Source organism: Manis javanica, chromosome 13, assembly GCF_040802235.1.
Source record: "Manis javanica isolate MJ-LG chromosome 13, MJ_LKY, whole genome shotgun sequence".
Classification (NCBI taxonomy): Eukaryota; Metazoa; Chordata; class Mammalia; order Pholidota; family Manidae; genus Manis; species Manis javanica.
Window position 1 is genome coordinate 52,115,325 of NC_133168.1, and position 20,109 is coordinate 52,135,433.

Consider the following 20,109-nt stretch of genomic DNA (forward strand, 5'->3'; position numbering starts at 1 on the left):
GGATAGCAGGTATTTACCAACCAGTATTTAAGCATCAGTGCTTTCACAATGAGAGTGGCTGAATTAGTTGCTGCCATCTGAAGATCAGTCCTATCAAGATAACTGAGCACAAAGTTTTATGTTCCTTACTCCTGAAATCCCAGCTAAATGGCCCAAAAACTATTTCTGAAATATATAAATCAGATGGGATCTAATTGACTGAAAAGCTAGAGTAAAGAAAATCACAACCCAAAATACAAACAGTAAAAGGTTGTCAGAGAGGTAAGAGCCGCTCTTTCCAATAGAGTTAGGGAGAAATTCTAAGTCCTAAGAAGGTCAATCAGAAAGAGTCAAAGGAAGAAAATGTTAAAAGCAATTGTAGGGAAATTTTCTTCTGGGTTAAACTAAGGTGTGAAGTTTCAAATAGAAACTGGCTACCTAGTGCAAAGAGGTCAAATGAAAAAAATTTAGGCAACAAATTCAGACAATGATAAAAGGAAAATCTTAAAAGTTCCTAGAAACAGGGGCCAGAGAAGGTAGTTAGCTCAGAACAAAGGAATGAAGATCATGCTGGCATCACACTATATCATACACTTTTCCTAGAAGGCAATGTAGAAATGCTTATAAAATTATGACGGATTTTCTATTTTGAACCAGAAATTCTAATTCTACCTAAAATTATGATATTAATTGAAGTTCTATAAAAATCCAGCTGAGCTAATTAAGAACCATATACATATCTGTATGTATATATGAGAAGGAAATTGACAGCCATGGAACTATGGAACCAGCTAGTCAGATCTAGTGGAGGTAAGTTGAGGTTGTCTTCAGAAAGGAGAGCTTGTGCTGTGACCAGGTGTTGGAGGGGATGAGGGTGGACCAAACCGGGCCCTGTGGACAGCTTGCACTGCTGGAGCAGGTCCAGCACCTACATGAACACATGAGACTCCATCTGGCTGACCTTGCTCAGGTTACACACTGCAACCTTAAAGGTAGCTTTCCGTTCTAATATTTTACAAGTCTATCATCACCACCCAAATACTGAGTGGTAAGGGGTGTGTGGAAAAATACAACATTTTTGGCTTGGGAATTTTCTGTCCTTTCAATTCACCTACAAATGTCCTCCCGGTAAAGAGGGAAGCTCTTCCCAGAGGTCAATTCAAATAAAATTCATTTCCATGAGTGGTCATGCAAGATACACAAACTAACATGTAGAGTGTCTGTAACATTGATAATGATAATCACTTTGATGCATAAAGAATGATCCATACAGAATCTGGAAGAATAACCAGATGGGGTCAGATTGATTGAAAAATCAGATTAGAGAAAAACACAATCCAAAATACTCATAATAGAAAGTTGTCAGAGAAGTAAGAGCTATTCATAAGAATACAGCTTGAGAGAAATTCTAAGCCTATTATTTTTTTAATATGGTCATGTGCATCTATATAAATTTATTAAAATATTTCTATATTTAAAGGGATGCATATCTGTTCAGCAAACATTATTGCTTATCCATTATTTCCAAGAACAGTGTAAGGTCCAGCTGGAGGTATAAAGATGAACAAGAAGGAACATTCTCCTAAGTAACACAGTTTTGGGGGTGAAATAAATATGCACAACAAATGCCTAGAAAGCAGAAAGTAATGTCATAGATACAATAAACATAGTGGGTCTAAGAAAGGAGGATGGATAGAACTGCATCTATAATCTCTACTGTCTTAATCTCTGTGCATGGAAAAATAAAAGGTAACTTTACAAGGTACTGTTAAATACATGAGCTGCTAAAGGTGCATAAAATTTGCAAACATATTTTCATATCATTATTCATAATAATGAACTAATAATTTGTGGAAAAAAGTTAATGAAGCTTCTAATCTCAAAAGTGCTTAGGTGAGTTGAAGTGATTTGTGTGAAATAAAATGTAAAGGTACCAAATGAATTAATAGTATAAAACAACAAGATTATGATTTTGGTTAATGTGCAGACCAATCATGCCTTAATAGATAAGACACAGTTTATTTCAGTGACTCTTAATTCAGCCGAGGGAACAAAAATGTTGTACAATAAAATACTATTTCAATAATGAAGAAATATGGATGATTGGAAAGCTAGAGATTCAAATGTTTTATCATAGCAAATCAATTACTTCCTGCAATGTCCCCATCTTCCCAAATAATTTTGCTTTTACTTTTCTTTGTGGTGATTGATTTTTTTTTCCTTTGAAAATAATTTGATAGAAAATTGTGTCACAAATTGCTTACAACAACTTGGGTACAGTGGCTGGGCCACCTTCTCCTCTGTGAGGGGAGAAATAGTTAGTGGTTATTCATTAACTCTCTGAGTCCCTGAGTGTGAATATTGGTTCTGTTGTTTAACAAGTATGCCACCTTGGGCATAAGCTCTCACCTCTTTTGCCTCAAGTTCCCTTTTTATAAAATAGAAATAATACTATTCCCCTGCTCATAGGTTTGTTGTAGAGACTGGGTTAGTGCCCGTAAGGCAGTGACATGCACAGAATGTCAGATAAATCATTATGAGGTTTAAAATGTTTTTATTTTTATATTTCCCTGGCTTCAGAGCCCATGTCTTGTGTACCAGAAGCACTCAATAATGTTCACTGAAGCAAAGGCCAACAGACTAGTCCCCACACAACCAGAGCAGTTCATGGAAGAGAATCATGAGGGCAGTAGCTTGTTTATAGTGAAAGTTTTCAAGCACTTATGAAAAAGACAGAATAGTATGTTGTCTAGAAAAGTAGGTGGTAAAATTAGATGATTTATCTAATGTATTTGAAAGGCCACCAAGAAAAGGAAATACAGGTGTAAATGTATTAAACTAGATGTTAGAAGTACTATTTGTGTGCAGAAGCTTTAAGGTCATCAGTAGATTTCTTAATACTTTGATTTTAGCTTCTTTAAAATGAGGCAGTATAGCTATAGTTTGCCACACAAGATTAGAAAAAGTTACTGAAACCACTAGAATCAAAACAAATTTATAATAGTGTCAGAGCTGAAGAACTGGGGTAACCCAATATTTATTAGTCTAAGGTGCCTTTAATCACCTGTAAAAATCAAATGAAGACAGGAGAGCTTCCCACAAGAACAGTTAAATTAGAAATAATATAAACTATTTCAGAAAAGGTTTACCAATTCAAACCATTTGTGGAATAATAGTCAGAAATTATGTGCTATAGATAATGTTGATTTACAAGCAAGGTAGAAATTAAAGAAATATAGTGAGAATATTTTGATATATATTCATCCTGCCCCAAAGATATGGTAATCTGATTTTAAAATCTTGATGTCTGATTGTGGCAAAACTAAAGCTAGAATAGAATCAAGTAATGTATTTACAATGTGTTCATGGGACATACAGTACTCACCAATATTAGTACCAAAATGATGCTCCGAAATAACTGGCTTGGTTTATCCACTGTGAATTACATGCTATTTGGTTTTGCCTTGGGACCAAGTTTGTGAGTCATAAGGAAATGCATTTTGCAGCCTCTGTGCCAGCTTCATTTTTTGCATTTCATTTCAGTTTTCTTTGTTCTTTTGAACACCTTTTTAACTTACGCTGTTCTGTGTATCACTGAAAAGCCCCAGTAAATAAATTTTGGAGCAATATACAATTAAGTGAAAAAAATTAAATTTAAAATAACGTAACATAATTAACATTAAAAAAATTAAAAATAATGACAGTCTTAAAACCCTTGCTTTAAACATACGCTAACTGGTAAAATTTCTGAACTCTAATTTTATGAGCAGACTTACCAGGAAGAAGCTCACTGAATAAAGGAATGTTATTATTTATAATACCAATTATTTTTCCCATTGTAAATACTTAAATTGATATAATAGTTAATAGATCTGTCTCTTGACTGATTTTACCTACTCTGAAAACACATTTTTGGACTCATGGAACTGAATACCAGACAGTGCAGACTCACTCTGCCCTCTCTAAGCAAGGATTAACCACCTCTCAAAGCATCTCTGAATTGCATTTATGTTTTAATAGAAAAATATTACAAAGTAACAGAGAGAAGATAAAGTCAGAAATTGAATTAATATAAATTAATTAAAGGGAGGATTTAGAATAAAATAAATATATTGTCCTTTATATATTCTTTTAAATTTTCTCAACAATACAATAAGGAAAGGGTTATTAACCAGAGAAATGAGGTCCCGAGAAAACTTAACTGCCCAAGATCACATTGCTAAAAGGCAGAGTTGGTATTGTAATCCAGGCATTTCTAGCTCTAAGGCCACGTTGTTGCCATTGCAAATGGGTTTTATTATATTTACCAAAAAACTATGACCTTGGGTTTAAGTGGGTCAAAGCTGAAGGTCAGTTATTTTTTTACACTAGAAGATACTGAAAATTATGATCAAGTTTTTTTCCCATTACGTGACCACTGTGGATCAACTTTTAGTCTTCCCAATCTAAAACCAGAAACTATTCAGCAAATAAATTCACTGTTGAGGAATTCTCTCTCAAGATTGTGCCAATGACAATTAGTTTGATGGCTTTTTGAAACTAAGGATGGAAGAAAGCATAAATCAAGGGGTTCATTGCTGAGTTATAGTAAGCAATCCAAATCAGGATTTCATAAATATATGTGGGTGTAATGAAACCTAAGAAAGCATCAATTATAGTATCAGTGAAGTATGGCAACCATGAAAGCAAAAAGGCTATCACCGCAATTTCCAGGGTTTTTGTGGTTTTTCTCTCCTGCTTGGCCACCCTGTCTTTGTAGCTTTCTGATGATCTTGCAGTCTGATTGCTCATGCTTTCACTGTTCCTAGCCTGTTGCTTAGCAATGAGGAAAATCTTGGAGTAAAGAGTTATCATCACAAGCGTGGGTATTGAAAACAAAAGGAAATTTACCAATACCCAACTCTGATTCACTGCAATTTGACAGCCTCCCACACAGTGAGAGCACTTAATAGATCCTCTAGCCCAGCTTCATTTGCACCTGAGCCAAGAAGTGAACAACTATAAATAATTGAAAAGAACCAGGTGAAGGCAATACAGATGCCAGAAACAGATGCAGTGAACCTGGTTGGATAGACCAGAGGGTCAATGACAGCAATGTATCTATTGACAGAAATAAAACACAAGTGGTAGATAGAAGCATAGCAAAATGACCGTTCGAAACAAGAGTGAAATTTACAGTAACTCTGCCCAAAGTACTGGCAGCTCTCCAGACTTCACTGTGCTGAACGGCATCACGGTCACGCCCACCAGAAAGTCAGCGCAGGCCAGAGAGGCGATGAGAAAATTGGCCGGGGAGTGCAGCTGCGTGAAATGAAGAATTGAAATCATCACCAAGAGGTTTCCAGATACAGTCAGGGCAGCTCCAGAGCCCAACACCATATACAGAATCAGGCTGGGGTCTGGTGAATAGGGAGTTTTCACACGAGAGCCCTTCAGGTTCTCAAAGCACAATTGCACAGCTGCAGGAACGGGCAAATCACTGCTCATGATTCTCCGTTTTGATACCTGGAAAAACTGTTTTCCTCTATGGCCAAGGGGTGTCATTCCAGTTTTCAAAGTTCTTTAAAAATATATGTATGTTAAGTATATATATATAATATGTCAATGTCAGTAATTACCAATATAGTCAGTTCCTATTTCTTTGTAAGTACAAATCCTTTTTTTCATGTTTAGGGAGTGATTCATATTCTCATCTCATAACTCACTTCCTAATGAATAAGCAATTAATTTTCATCACTAATAAAATGCTGTTGATTTTAACCTAGAAACTCTTTTCTTCGCATTACCTAGTAGTTCATATCTGAGAAGCATTGGTCATTAAAGAGATGTTATGTGATCCAGGTATGAATGTCACATTTTATTAGTGTTCTTTTCCTAACTTATCAGAGTGAGGCCAATACCCAAATCACTCTGACCCCTCAGAAAAGTGGCTAAATAATTCCAAATACACTGTGGATAAAATGAGAGTTCCTGTGGCCAGGATTCTCACCTGGCTGTGGTTGACTAGCTCACTGCACACCTGTGGGCAATGCATGGCTGTTGACTCTATAAAAAAGAGCTCTGCCCAGTGCTCTGGGCAACACGGTGGCAGGGCTGCAGGGCTGTAGGGCTGCAAGGCTGCAAGGCTGCAAGGCTGCAAGGCTGCAAGGCTGCAGGAGAGCAGAGCAGAGCAGAGGCTGGAGTGGTGGCAGCGCCGAGGATGGCTCTGTGGGACGGCTGTGCAGAGAAGCCCAGAGGACAGCTCTGCGGACAGAGGGGCCCAGAGGCAGAGACTGGCTTGCTGCATACAGACTCGGTCTGGAGTGAATGGGATTCTAGTGACTGACCTGCCACCTGGGAATAAAGTTGGGTATAACCCTTTCACCCCAAAGAGCGTTTTGCTGTCATTTTCTTTGGTCACACTGAATCCATAGCAAACTTGCCCGGGCTGAAACCCATTGACAAGATATATGCAAAGCCCTCAAGATTTAATCCCCATAGTGTGAGTGTGGAAAGAAAGAACAAATTAAATAATAATTATGTTTATGCTAAAAATAAGTTTATACCTTTCTAATTTCCTGATGACATTAGACCTTTTCATGAAATAGAAATGTAAATAGAGCTTATCCTTAAAAACCTTTGTCCAGAATTTGAAAACCATATTGTTAATTCTTACTGATTACTGGAAATCACATTTCCATTTTTGTGAGAATGATTTACTTATGATTCCTGTGTGTTGCTAAAACTCTATCAATAAGCTTTCTATCCCTTTCGGTATTGGTTTGTGCTAAAGAAATTAAATGCAGAACTAGATATTAAAATCTAGAATGTTTCAGATTCAGTTTTTTCTTCACCCAGATCAAGATAGCAAACATTCTTACTAATTTTTTCCCCTTCATTTATTACACTCATACATCCTCCCTGCCCCTCCCTGCCATGGTCACTACAGGCATCTATTCTCTGTGTCTATAAGTCTACTACTGTTTTGTTTATTTTTTTAGATTCCATATGTAAGTGAAATCATATGGTATTTGTTTTTCTCTGTCTGACTTCATTTAGCATAATATCCTCTAGGTCCATCCGTGTTGTCACAAAAGGCAATATTTCATTCTGTTCATGGCCAAGTAACAGTCCATTATATATATATATGCCACATCTCTTTCATCCAGTCATCTGCCAATTGACATTTAGGTTATATTCTGGGAATTATAAATAATGCTGCAGTAAGCATAGGAGTGCATATATGTTTTCAAATCAGTGATTTGGTTTCCTTCTGGTTAATTTCTAGAAGTGGGAATTATATTTATATTTTACATTTTAAATTATATTAAAATATAGAATATTCCACATTTAGCTTTAATTATTCTGATTTGGAAAAATGGGTGTTTTTTTTTTTCCTCATGGAAATATATGAAGGAATTGTATGTACATCTAAACAACAGCTCCTGCTAAGGTTTTTTTGGTTTTAGCTTTTCGTTTCTAAGTGGGAACTATTGGGGAAATACTAAAGAATAATATGAAGAAAGCATCTTAGTAATGTGGATTTATGTTTCTTTTTGTTTTTTTGCAGCTAACAGGCTTTTTAAAAGCCAGAGTTTATTTTTATTTACAACAAGGCTCAAAATGGTGACCTCAAAGATCTCTGGGTCTCATATAAAATAACAGTCAGGAATTTGCTATTGATGCCTCTACCTCAACACTTGAAAATAGTGAAATCCAAGCCTCTGGGCATTTCTGAGGTTTGATAATTCTTCTAGGCTGAGAGATGAATTTCCTGAGGGTTGACATGCATCATGGAAGAGGAATATTGCATCAGTAACATTTCCAGAAACAACCATTATCATTGCAGGTGAAAAGCTATATGGTCAGATAAGAAAGCCACCACAGAAAGTTCCAGGAGCAAAATGAGTAATCCAAATATGAAAAAAACAGATATATTTGTAAATATTCTGTGGAAACCCTTCTGGCCATTTTCTCAGCAGCCAGTAACTCTGGCTTTGAGCTGGAAAAGCTGGGATCATGATGAGTCTTTTCTATAGATATTAGAAGAGAAAAGCTAAGGTCAGGTAACTCAGAGGCTGACCAGGAGCCTGTAATGTGAATATTTCTGTGTTATTCTTTGGATTTTACCATTGACAAATTTCCTTCTTCTCTTTTAGAGACCTAGAACAGATCTCAGCTTAGGCTTTGAAAAAGATTTCTGATGAATGATTTCTAGTTATCCTTAAAAATATACTTTTTTGGTATTGAGGTACAATTTATATTTGAAAATTTCACACTTTCAAAGTGTAGGGGCTGATGACTTATGATATATGTATCCACCATGTATCTACCTTTGTAATCAAGATATAGAATATTTCCAGTGCCCTTTAAATTTTCTTTGTGCCCTTTTGCAGACAATCAAGCCCTACATTTTCACAATCCTGCCTTTGGCAACTGCTGGTCTCCATTCTTTTGCCACAAATTAGCTTGGTCTAAATATCACAATATACGTACTCTTCCATGATCTTTCTTTCAGCTCAATATCTATGAGATGCATCCATTTATTAGGTATGTTAGTGATTCATTCCTTGTTATTGCTAAATAACAATCCACTGTATGAATATACCTCAATTAGTTTAGTCATATACCCGTTGACAGACATTTGAACTTGTATTCAGTTTGGGGCTATTATTAATAGTGTTGCTATGAACATTCAGATGCAAATTTTTGCATAGACATAAGTTGTATTCCTTTTTGGTTAATACCTAGGAAAAGAATTACTGGACCATTTGGGAAGTGTATGTTTAACTGTACAAGAAGCCACAATTTTTCTTTGAAAAGTGATTGCATCATTTTACTTCCCCATCAGCAATCTATAAGTATTCTAATTGCTCCAAGTCCTTTTCAACATTTGGTATTACCTTTCTTTTCCAATCTTTGGTATTCTTTTTATTTCAACCTCTCTAGGTGGTATGTAGTAGTATCTTGTGTCTTTAATGAGTGGTGATGGTGACAATCTCTTCCTGTGATTATTAGTCATTAATGTATCCCTTTGCTGAACTGTCCGTTAAAATTTTTGCCTATTTTTAATTGAGTTTTAAGTTTTCTTATTTAGTTGACTGTCCTTTCTAAATATATGTTTAAAATGTTGTCTGGATACAAGTCCTACGTTAAAAATGTTGGGCATTTCAATTTCTTGAAGCATTTTTTGATGAGTAAAAAATTTTAATTATGATGAAGTCCAACTTATTATTTATATTATGTTTCTTGTCTACAAAATCTTTGCCTAATCCACTATCATAACTATTTTCTTCTATGTTCCTTCTGGAATTTTTATAATTATATTCTCATGTTTAGTATGATTCATGTCATATTAATTTTTAATATGATGTAAGGAATGGTCTGAGGTTTATTGTTACTCATAGTAGTATGTGGATACTGAGTAATTCCAACAGCAGTTCCTGAAATGACTATTTTTTTCTCCATTGAATGATGTTTGTTCTTTTATCAAAACCAAGTAACCATATATGTGTACATCAATTTCTGGACTCTATTCTATCCTGTTGATCTCTACTTCTATATTTAGCCTTATTAACTTGATTTAAATTTTATAGTAAGTATTAAAGCCAAGTTGTCTAAGTCTTCCACTCTGCTGTCATTTCCAAAATCGTTTTGGCCATTCTATGTCTTTATCTTTCATAAAACTTTTAGAATCCCTTTTCAATTTCTAGGGGGAAAAAAAGCTGTTTTTTTTACTGGCATAAAATTGAATCTATAAAACAATTATGGAGAGAGGTACTAAAATATCTGATGAGGCCAGATAAATTTGCTCATTTCTCCTTTTAGTTTTGTCATTTATGGCTCATGAATTTAGGTGTTCTGCAAATACCTGCACACGTAATTAAGATTGCTGTATTTCCTGGTAATATTGAAGGGCAGGTTATCTTAATATTGAATCTACTAGACCACATACATATTCTATCTCTCCATAATTAAGAAACCAATAGGAGAAAAAAATGGAAACCGTAAGTGTTATTTTAGCAAAAAATAAGCAAGAAAAGAATAAGAGAATCAAAATACAAAGGGAACAAATGAGAATCAAATATCAAGATAATAGAATTAAACTCAAATATATAAAAAATTACATCCAATATAAATGGATTAAACTCTTCAATTAATAGACAAAAATTATCAGATTGCATGAAAAAGCAATTCTTAACTATATGCTGCCTATAGGAAACACATTTTAAGTACAAAGACAGAGTCTGAAGGAAAAAAGAATGGAAAAAGACATTCAAGGAAAATAACAAGCATAAGAAGGCTGCTATGGCTATACAAATATCAGACGATGTAAAAACTATGACAAATAGTACTTTCAGAAATAGAGAAGGACATTGCATAATGAAAAAATAATTATGTTTGAGAGAAACTGACCCTTAAGATGGGTTCTCTGAATAGGTTCTGGGTTTCCTGGGATGGGATATTGTATAAAATTATGTTTGGTGTATTAATGACCCTATTTCCACTGGTAGAGAGGGAACTGATGGTCTGTAGCCTACAGCAGCAAAACATTTACTCTACTTAATATTGTCTGTAGACACCTGTAATCAAGTGCTTCCCTAAGACAAGGCTCTGGGAGACCAAGGATTTGCTGCCATACAACATTTTAGTTAAAATGACAAGTATAATGAATTGAGTAGTTTCTTTTAACTGCTTTGAAAAGCTTGGGGAAAGAAAATGATGATCCCAAGAAGCTTTAAATTCCTTGCTCATATAAAGCCCATATAAGGGACCTGAAAGCTTTCATGAATTCCTTGAAAGAACCCCTTATCTCCTATAGTCACAGGACTGAGTTTCTGAGAACCAGACTCCAAGTCTAATTCTGTAGCTGGCTGAATTACAATGCAAATTGAATTTTCAGACTCCCAGAGAACCTTTACTAAAATTCTGGCATTGATTAGGAAACAAAGAGATTAAAAAAATTAAATGGTAAAATATAGGCAGGTCATGATGAAATTGGTCACCTCCAACCCCTAAATATTTTCAAGCCTCTTCTGCCAGAAGAGGCTGCCCTTCCACAAAGTAGGTCAGTCTCCCCTATCTAAAGCAGCCATAAAGACCTGCCCTGAGGTGGTTGCCTTACAATGTACCACTGACCTCCTCAAGCCCTCCCCTAATACCTTTCCTTGCTTTTAGACCTATAATTTAGACTCATGTCTATCAGGCCCAAAGAATGAAGTACAAAGTGTGACCCATCAGAATGCATGACTCAAAACAATATTAAAAATATTTTAATAACATTAAGATTTAATTCCTAAGGTGCTTTAACTTCCACATAAGATGTAGTTCCTAAAATATACCAATGCAGTGGCAATTTAGTTTCATTAGGTAAGAAAAAAATATGCTACTGATAAATACCAAAAGAAAAAAAAACTTGTTAAATTAAAACAAGCAAACATACAGACAAAACTAAGTACTCAAATACAACAGGGATATGTGAAATGGTAATATCAGTTTTGATATGTTAATTTCATCTCAAACAGTAAAATGCCAAAGATAAATTAAAAAGTACCTCCCCCATATGCACACAGTCCACTATACCTAAAGTTAGCCTTTTTAAAGGTGTATAAAAGTTTATACGTATGTGGGGACCGTAGTACATATTCTCTTTTACAATCCAGATCAGTTTTTTGGTTTTGTTTTGTTTTAGGTCAAAAAATACATTGTGGTTGTTTTTCCACATCAGTTTGTATAGAACTTGTTAGCCCCTCCCAGTGGCTTCATAACATTCCGTTACATAGGCATAGCTGAAAAGACTTTTCTTATTTATTGCATTTTGACCCTCGTTTAGTCCAGTTAATAGTTCAGAGTTACAATGACTGTCTTTTTGTGTTTACTTCCTTGCCTGGCTCTTTTCTTAGGATCACTTGCTAGAAATGGAACTAGCATTCCATTGACAAGTATATATAAAACTTGAAAAAAAATTGTTAATTCCCTCCAGAAAGGAGATACTGAATTCAATTCTGTCAAGATGAATGGGAGCTTGTTCTATTTTCAGGAGAGAGGTCAATTTCCCATACTCTAATTAACATGGGGTATTATTGATACTTCTAATATTTGCCAATTTGACATGGGTACTGTATTACATTTACTAGCATTTTTTTATTTTTTAATTTGCATTTTAATGTGTTGATTGGTCATTTGTATATTTTTCACTGTGAAATGACCTGCTAGCCCGTCTAGAGTGGTGGTAATCTTGTCTCATTGTTTTGTAAAAGGCTGTTATATTTTCAAATCTATGAATTCTCTGTTCATCATCATGTCTGCTGCCAATAGTTTAACCTTTTTTTGAAGTGTAACTTTTTGTTTTCCTTTGAATTTAAAGATTTTAAACTGAGTGCATGAACGGATATGAATTTTCAGTCATGAATCCTCCAATGAAAAAATTCTAAAAGCAATATTTTCTGCTAGTTTTTAGATATCTGGAAAAAATCATTCAGTTTTGTGAATAATAGGAAGCAGGATGTTTTACCTATTTTTCCAAAATGCTGTATAATACACGAACTTTTTAGAATAATTCATCCTCTGCTATTTTTGGCATCAACAATGTACAATATTAAAATAGCATTCATAGCAGAAAAAAATGGCAAAATTGCTCTCCAAAATGACTAGCAGGTAAAACAATACACTGCATGAGATGAGAAAACTAACACGTAAAAAGGACAGTCACTACTGTGGAACTTGAACCATCTATTTATGGTTATTCCACAAAATACGAAATATGAGTCCTGTTCTGACTGAAAGGGCAGATGTATGGCTCAGAGACCTTTAGGAGATACAGAAAGATCAGACCCCAAAAACAAGCTGCTCAAAACAAAAGCAAAGTAATCTGAGTCCAGAGACAGACAGGGAATACAAGACTTCCACAGGGAACACAGCCAGGAAACCTCTGACAGCGACAGAAAGGTAAGCCTGAAAGAGAAGCCTGGAAAAGGAAAATATTTAACAACTGACAAAGCAGGGAATTGTGCAGATGTGGGGAAACTAGAAAATATGAACATTGTGTCAATAATTAGTAAGTATACATTTCTACCAAATGTTCAAAGATTTTCAACTTACCAAGAAAGTAAAAGCATAAAGATTATGCTACTGAAATAGAGGTCCTGTTCTCCTTCCCAATTTGACAGATCATTTTTATTCACTGCACTTCATGTTAGTGGGAAACTCCCAATATATCAACAAATTCCTCAATCTGAAATTTAGGTTTTTTGAGAAAGTAAATTTATAGTTGATGAACTGTCTTTTAATACTTGGCCAGTTATAATAAGTTTTATTGCTCTCCTGAACCAAGGGTAAAATAAAGCATAAATCAAAGGATTAGGAGCAGAATTATAATAACTAAACCAGCAAAATATCTCATAAATGTATAAAGGCGTTATAAATCCCAAAAAGGATCAATTAATGAGTCAATCATATATGGTAACCATGAAATAAAAAATGCTACCACTGTGATACCCAGGGTTTTAGCTGCTTTTCTCTCTCCCTTACTTACCCTGGTTTTGTATGTCCCTGATACTTCTACTTTGCTACTAATATTTTCAATCTTTTCAGCCTGTTGTCTAGCTACAATAAAAATATTACTGTACAGAATTACCAAAACAAAGGTAGGTGTGAGAAATAATAGAAAATTTATCAATATCCAAAACCTATTTATAACCAGCTGACAACCACCTATGCAGCTGCGGGCACTGACTAATTCCTCCATCCCATCCTCCTGGACACCTACCTGTGTAGAACACGGCACCGCTATATGCGAGGGGCAGGATCCAGTAGATACCAACGCACACCCTGGACACTGACGCCGGGAACTTGGTAGGATAGACCAGAGGGTCGGTGACGGCAATGTACCTGTCAATGGAGATCAAGCACAAGTGGAAGAGAGAAGAGTAACAGAATGCCACATCACAGCACGTGTGCAAAGTACAGAAACTTCACCCAAAGTATCAGTAGCCCTCCACGGACCTGACCAGGCTGAAGGGCATCATGGTCACGCCCACCAGAAAGTCAGCACAGGCCAGACAGGCGATGAGAAAATTGGTTGGAGTGTGCAGCTGCTTGAAACGAATGACTGAGATGATCACCAGGTTTCCAAGCACGGCCAGCGCAGCCCCAGCGCCTAACACTGTGTAGAGAACCAGCCGGGCCCCTGGCGAGTAGGGAGTTTTTCATGCAGGATCCGTTCACATTCTGGTAGCAGAGCTGCCCGGTGGCAGGAGGGGACCAGACGCTGCTCATGATGCTGCTGTGCACAGCGACCCTGTAAAGGTGAAGTTTCTGCCCTTTGGTCAATCACATAGGGTAGAGCCGTTTTGCATTTCCTTAAAGGAGAAACGTCTTTTTCAACTGATTACCTTTGTTATAGTCAACAGATACTATTTCTGTGCCCTGTCAAATTTTTAATTTTAAGCTCTGAACATATGGAATAAAAATATATTAAGTTTAAATACTAAATAAACCTTATTTTTATTGTTCTTTAGTATATATATAATAAATGGAAAAAAAATTTAAACCAAAAAGATTTAACTTCAATTAAATCTGCAAATATGCTTTTGACACAGATTTCTTGCCTTGAAATTTATCAAACATCTTTTCTTATGTGGTCTTGATATCTAAGATATTACTTTTTGTCAAAGTTAGTGAGAGATGTCTATGACTTGTTATTATTAGCGATCTTTTACTACATTCCCGCCCCCCGACTGTCTTAGGAGTTAATGACAAAGTTCCCAGGATGCACAGCCAAATCCCGTATCCAAAACTCACATAAAATTCAGTCCCTATTGTGCAAGTTGTGAACAGAGAAGAAATTTGTATTTAGTAATCTCCACTTAAAGTTTATTGTTTGATGTGTGTAGGCTCTATCTAAACCCCAGCAGGGACCATATGAAAAAGGAAAATGAGAGGACACTTCTACCCATAAACAAAGAAGCAAAAATCCTAGGCAAAACTTAAACAAATCCAACTCAGCAATAAATAAAAAGATGATATAGCTGATTCAAGCATATGCTAAGAATGGAAATTTGCTTTGAGATTAGAAAAATCAAACAATATAATTCACCAATTTAATAGGTTAAAATTTTATAATCACATGTGGGATACAAAAAAGCATTTGACAAAATTCAAAGTTTATTCATTACTGAAAATTTTTAGCAAAGTAAGAATAGAAGGTCTTTTGTGCATATAAATATTTCCACTAAAAAGGCCTACCACACATGATATATTTAATAGCTATTCTCTTTAAGATGAGTAAAAGGCAGAGATGCTTCAGTGATCAGCAGATTCAGAGGGGTTACATCCTCTTAAACAGCCATAAATCCACTTGCTATCCAGTCATTCATATACTCAATTTACATTTTTTAATTAAGCATCTTTTGTGTCAGGTGTTAAAGATATAAGAATAAACGAGAAACATCTGCTTTTAGTGGGGTCTGCTCATAAAATGAAAGACAGACATAAAACAATAACACAACTCACTTCAAGGTAAATTAACACATGTAAAAGCATAAAGTGAGCATTTACACAGGACAACTAATATTAGTGGGCAAATCGGAAGAATTCACTGAGCATATCCATGTTTAGAAAGATAAATGGAAGGTATTACATTAAGGAACAGGGAATAGTTTCAAAACTATACACAGCTTTTTACATCCCACTAATCAAGTCTGGTTTTGTCCTATGATTAGTTCATGAGAGTAGAGAACACACTTATCTGCAAATAAAAGTCTCAGCTAGCACAAAGTCATGTGGGTCAGAATGCAATTGTCTTGATTTTCTATAACTGACCTTTAGCTCTCTTAAGAGCCCCTAACTCACAGGGGCAATAAACATAAGCTCAGTCAGTTTGGGGCTCAGTCTTTCCTCTGAATTTGCATCTAAATTTCAGGATGCTGTGTGGTCTGCCTGAATGCCGCATGAGTAGATTGGGGTTGTCTTTGCAGGTGCCATAGAGAATGAAATGACATCTTTCTCATAATGAAGAAAAGGATACTTACACAACCCTAAACTGAGTAATAGGCTTCCCCACATCCCCCTCCCGGCCTGGGAAGGACTAGGAATCTGGTGATCTCCTCTGCGGGTGCTGCGGACTGTCCCTGTGGGGCTCAGGCAGTGGCAGGTGCTCTGGCTTTTGTCAGAGGGCAGAGCCCATGTGCTGTCATCAGCTGTCCATTTGACTCTAGGAAAATGTTCACTTTTACAGAAATTAAGACATCAATTAAGGGCTCTTTGTTCTACTTTTCTAGCCCTTTCCTTTTTGGTTTCTCCAGCTGAGACTTAGAGATTTTAGTTACGTCAGCATCCCCTATCAGTTTTCTTTCTGGTTTCATCTCCCTCCTTCCACACACCCCTGGCCTCCTGCTGATTACCCTGTGTCTGTCCAGAAAATTGGAAGCATTCTGAAGTTCTCTTTCAAATTCTGTCTCATCACAGTCACCTGCTATTTCTGACCCCCAACATAACTTCAGAGCACTTACCTTACATCTCTACACCAATTTTCTTGGAATTTTGATCATAGTTCTTATCTTCAGGTTTAATTAGTCTATGGTACAGAAATGTGCCACCTAAAACATGACAGATATTCCATAAAGTCCCACAAATATCTGTGAACAACAGGGCACAGACTCAGGTGTGAAAAACATGTTACTTTACTATTAATGCAACCATTGTAACTGTAGCCAACAGCTTTTGAACTTAGTATAGGTGGTTTACTGTGTTAAATTATTAAATTAATTAATATCATTAATTATTAGTTGATTCCCTTATATTGGGAATATCCTCATTGAACTCTTCATTACTTCCAACGTTACATTGTTTCCGCTGGGATCAGCTTCCTTCTGCTTGGAGAACTCCCTTTAGTTCTTTTTTTTTTGTGGGTATGCTGGCAATGAAGACTCTCACCTTTTGTTTATCTGAAAAATATTTTTATCATGCATTCAATTTTGAAAGTTAATTCTTCTGTCTCCAGAATTCAATGTGGTCATTTATTTTCTAGAAACACCCTAACAATAATGATAATTGAATTTTATCTGAGTATCTTTGGGGTAAATCTTCCAAGATACAGTTAAATGGGTATAGTAGGTTGAGGAGAGATTTAAGATAAAAACAGGGTCTCCTTGCAGGGAGGACAGCGTGTGCCAAGGCTTGGAGATGGGGAGGTGTCAGGCAGTGGTGGGATGGAAGTGTTGAGCTGCTATAACACAACCATTGTGTGGGAGCAGCAGGAGGTGAAAGAAAAATGCACACAGGGTTAAGACTGGTCACACCTTCACTCATGTTGCCTAGTTACATGGATTTTATGCAGAGGTCAGTGTGCGGGAGGGGAGAGGACATGGTATAGACAAACTGGGAGAGGTACAGTCCTTAACTATCACCCACACAGATATGCAGGAAATACCATTTATTTTTCTGCAATGCTCTTAAATTTTGCTTAGAGACTCATATCTCAACAGGTACAAGCTCAGTAAATTTAGGGATTCTGTTCCTTTCTCCCCACTAGTGACATCCAAGTTCCAGGCCTTGGCATCCACATTGGTATCTGTAGGTATCTTTTGGGGTCTTTCTACTGGGAATCATTTCCTTGTCCGTAAAGAGCAGATTCAGCAGCTTTCTGCCTCCAGGAAGAAATGTGCATCTTCCAACTTTGCTGTGGAGTTAAGACACCTCTCAAACCAAGTGTACCAGCCATAGTCTCTGCGTCCTGTGGTTAGTCGTGCTGATGTTCTGAACTCGGCCTTCTTTCGTTTGCTAGGAGAACATTATATCTGTAAATTCCGATTTCAAGGACAAGATTGGGAATGTTTAAAATCACCTCCCATTCTCCTTCTTCTTCCAAGTCCCTTCCTGGGAATAAATGCTATTTAAAAGCTGCTTTGTTATTTTTTGTTTCTTCTTAATTTTTTCTGCTAATCACCCTGTATCTATCTGCCCATCTAGTGAAAAACATTATGTAGAACTCTTCAAAACATACTCCATCACAATCCTGTGATATTTCTGAAATCAACAGTGACTTCTGAATCTGCTCCTTACGGACAAGGAAATGCATTCCTCAGTAGAAAAACCCCAAAAGATACCCACAGATACCAATGTCGACGCCAAGGCCTGGAACTTGGATGCTACTAAAGGGGAGAAAGGAGCAGAATCCCTAAATTTACTGAGCTTGTACCTGTTGAGTTTCAACTCTTTCAACTTTGATTAAAAATGGGGTCACAGTCATGACTCTAAATACCATATATATTTTTTAATGATTTCTTATAGTGTATTTCATTAATCTCAGGTTGTCTTTCATGTGTATTACATTTTCTATTTATTGATAGCCAGTGCAGATGCAAAAATGATTCTTCACTGGAGAGAAAAAGCTCTGTTCTTTATATCTTTGCAATGAAATCCAATAAGGTGGGCACATCAGGACTGAGAATAGGGTAAAGGTCAAAGTCAATACATGAAGAAAAAAGATTTTTGGCCCCCAAAACACAATGCTAAAATAATTTAATGTAAAGAGTTATCTTGTGGAATAACTTTCCTAATAATCACTGTCGAAAATAATCTTCCAAATTCACACCTTACACTCTACAGATTCCATCTAGCGATTTTTCCCATTGATAGCATTTATTTATCTGGAAGGACTGCATGCTTTAGGTAGTAATGCAAGTCAGACACTACAGAGACAAAGCCAACAGGAGGTGAGCCTTCAACTCCCCAGTTACAGCCCATAGAGGTGGCTGTAGCAAAGAAGAATGCTTGAGGTAAAAAATGTAATTCACATATTTATGATGAAGAGAGAAATTTTAGCAAATTAAAAGAGCCATACATTTGTTCATTGAAATCAACCCCCCAGTAATGTGGTGCAGTATAATTTTGGTGGTTTATTTTGTTACAGAAATCATTAGAGGTTTATAACAAGAGTGGAAAATTAAACAATACATTAGAGATCATATCTGATAATTTCCTCAGGTATCCTTGCAGATTTTTTTTTCTAGATGTACTGAAAATTAAATCCTATGTTTTTTGTGATAGTCAAGAACAGTATTCTTTTCAAACACCGATGGCAGCATCATGAGCAGCGTCTGGTCCCCACCTGCCTCTTCTGGGCAGCTCTGCTACCAGAACGCAAACAGATTCTGTGTGAAAACTCCCTACTCGCCAGGGGCCCGGCTGGTTCTCTACACAGTGTTCGGTGTTGGGGCTGCGCTGGCCGTGCTTGGAAACCTCCTGGTGATCATCTCAGTCGTTCGTTTCAAGCAGCTGTACACTCCAACCAATTTTCTCATTGTCTCTCTGGCCTGCGTTGACTTTCTGGTGGGAGTCACCGTGATGCCCTTCAGCCTGGTCAGGTCCGTGGAGGGCTGCTGATACTTTGGGCAAAGTTTCTGTACTTTGCACACGTGCTGTGATGTGGCATTCTGTTACTCTTCTCTCTTCCACTTTGGGCTTTGTCTCCGTGTCTGGGGTGTGCAACGGCGTCTCCTGTGTCCTGGACACCCTGTACAGCAGTGCCGTGTTCTGCACGGTGGCCATGAGGATGGGACAGAGGATGAATTATCTAGTGTCCTCAGCTGTATAGAAGGTTGTTAGTCGTAAAGCAAAACTGGGCTTCATTATGCCTTCTCTTGTTATGATAATTCTCTATAATAATATTTTTCTTGTGGTTAGACAACAGGCTAAAATGATGGAAAATACTGTTTTTAAGATGTTAATAATAGAAGAAATTGGGTGGAGGTTATGTAGGAATTCTGTACCATCTTTGTAACTTTTCTGTAAATCTGGAACTTCTTTATTATAAAATAAAAAGTTTATTTAAAAAATACAGAGGACAACAAGGCATATATCCTTATACTCATTAAGGCTCTAATCAACAAATATCCTTGAAGACAGTGTATACCAGGCTCTGGATTCAGTGCTATGAGGAATATAAAACCAAGATCTTAGAATTCCTTGTGGGGAAAACTAATATAGCAACAATTATAACTTGGAATTTATGGAGGTTTAAACTATAAAAGCTGTGTTTGAAGAACACAGAGGAAAAGAGAATTTACAGCAGGACGGAAGATGAGGGAGACCTAATACAGAAGTGGAGTTTAAGCTGGGCCTTAAGAGGAAGAGGTTTTGTAGGAGGGA

At 36.5% G+C, this 20,109-nt stretch overlaps 1 protein-coding gene and 2 pseudogenes across 1 annotated transcript; 1 reads left to right on the forward strand and 2 right to left on the reverse strand.

The window, feature by feature from the left end:
- Positions 1–4,437: 4,437 nt before the first annotated feature.
- On the reverse strand, positions 4,438–5,466 carry LOC108398566 (trace amine-associated receptor 7a-like). The gene is given in 3 exon segments (XM_017662649.3): positions 4,438–4,916; positions 4,919–5,190; positions 5,192–5,466. Coding segments are annotated over 3 exon segments (1,026 nt in total).
- A 7,733-nt stretch (positions 5,467–13,199) lies between these two features.
- LOC140845384 (trace amine-associated receptor 6-like) lies at positions 13,200–14,235 on the reverse strand (annotated as a pseudogene).
- Positions 14,236–19,047: 4,812 nt separating this feature from the next.
- Positions 19,048–19,741, forward strand: LOC108398561 (trace amine-associated receptor 6-like; annotated as a pseudogene).
- Positions 19,742–20,109: the final 368 nt, after the last annotated feature.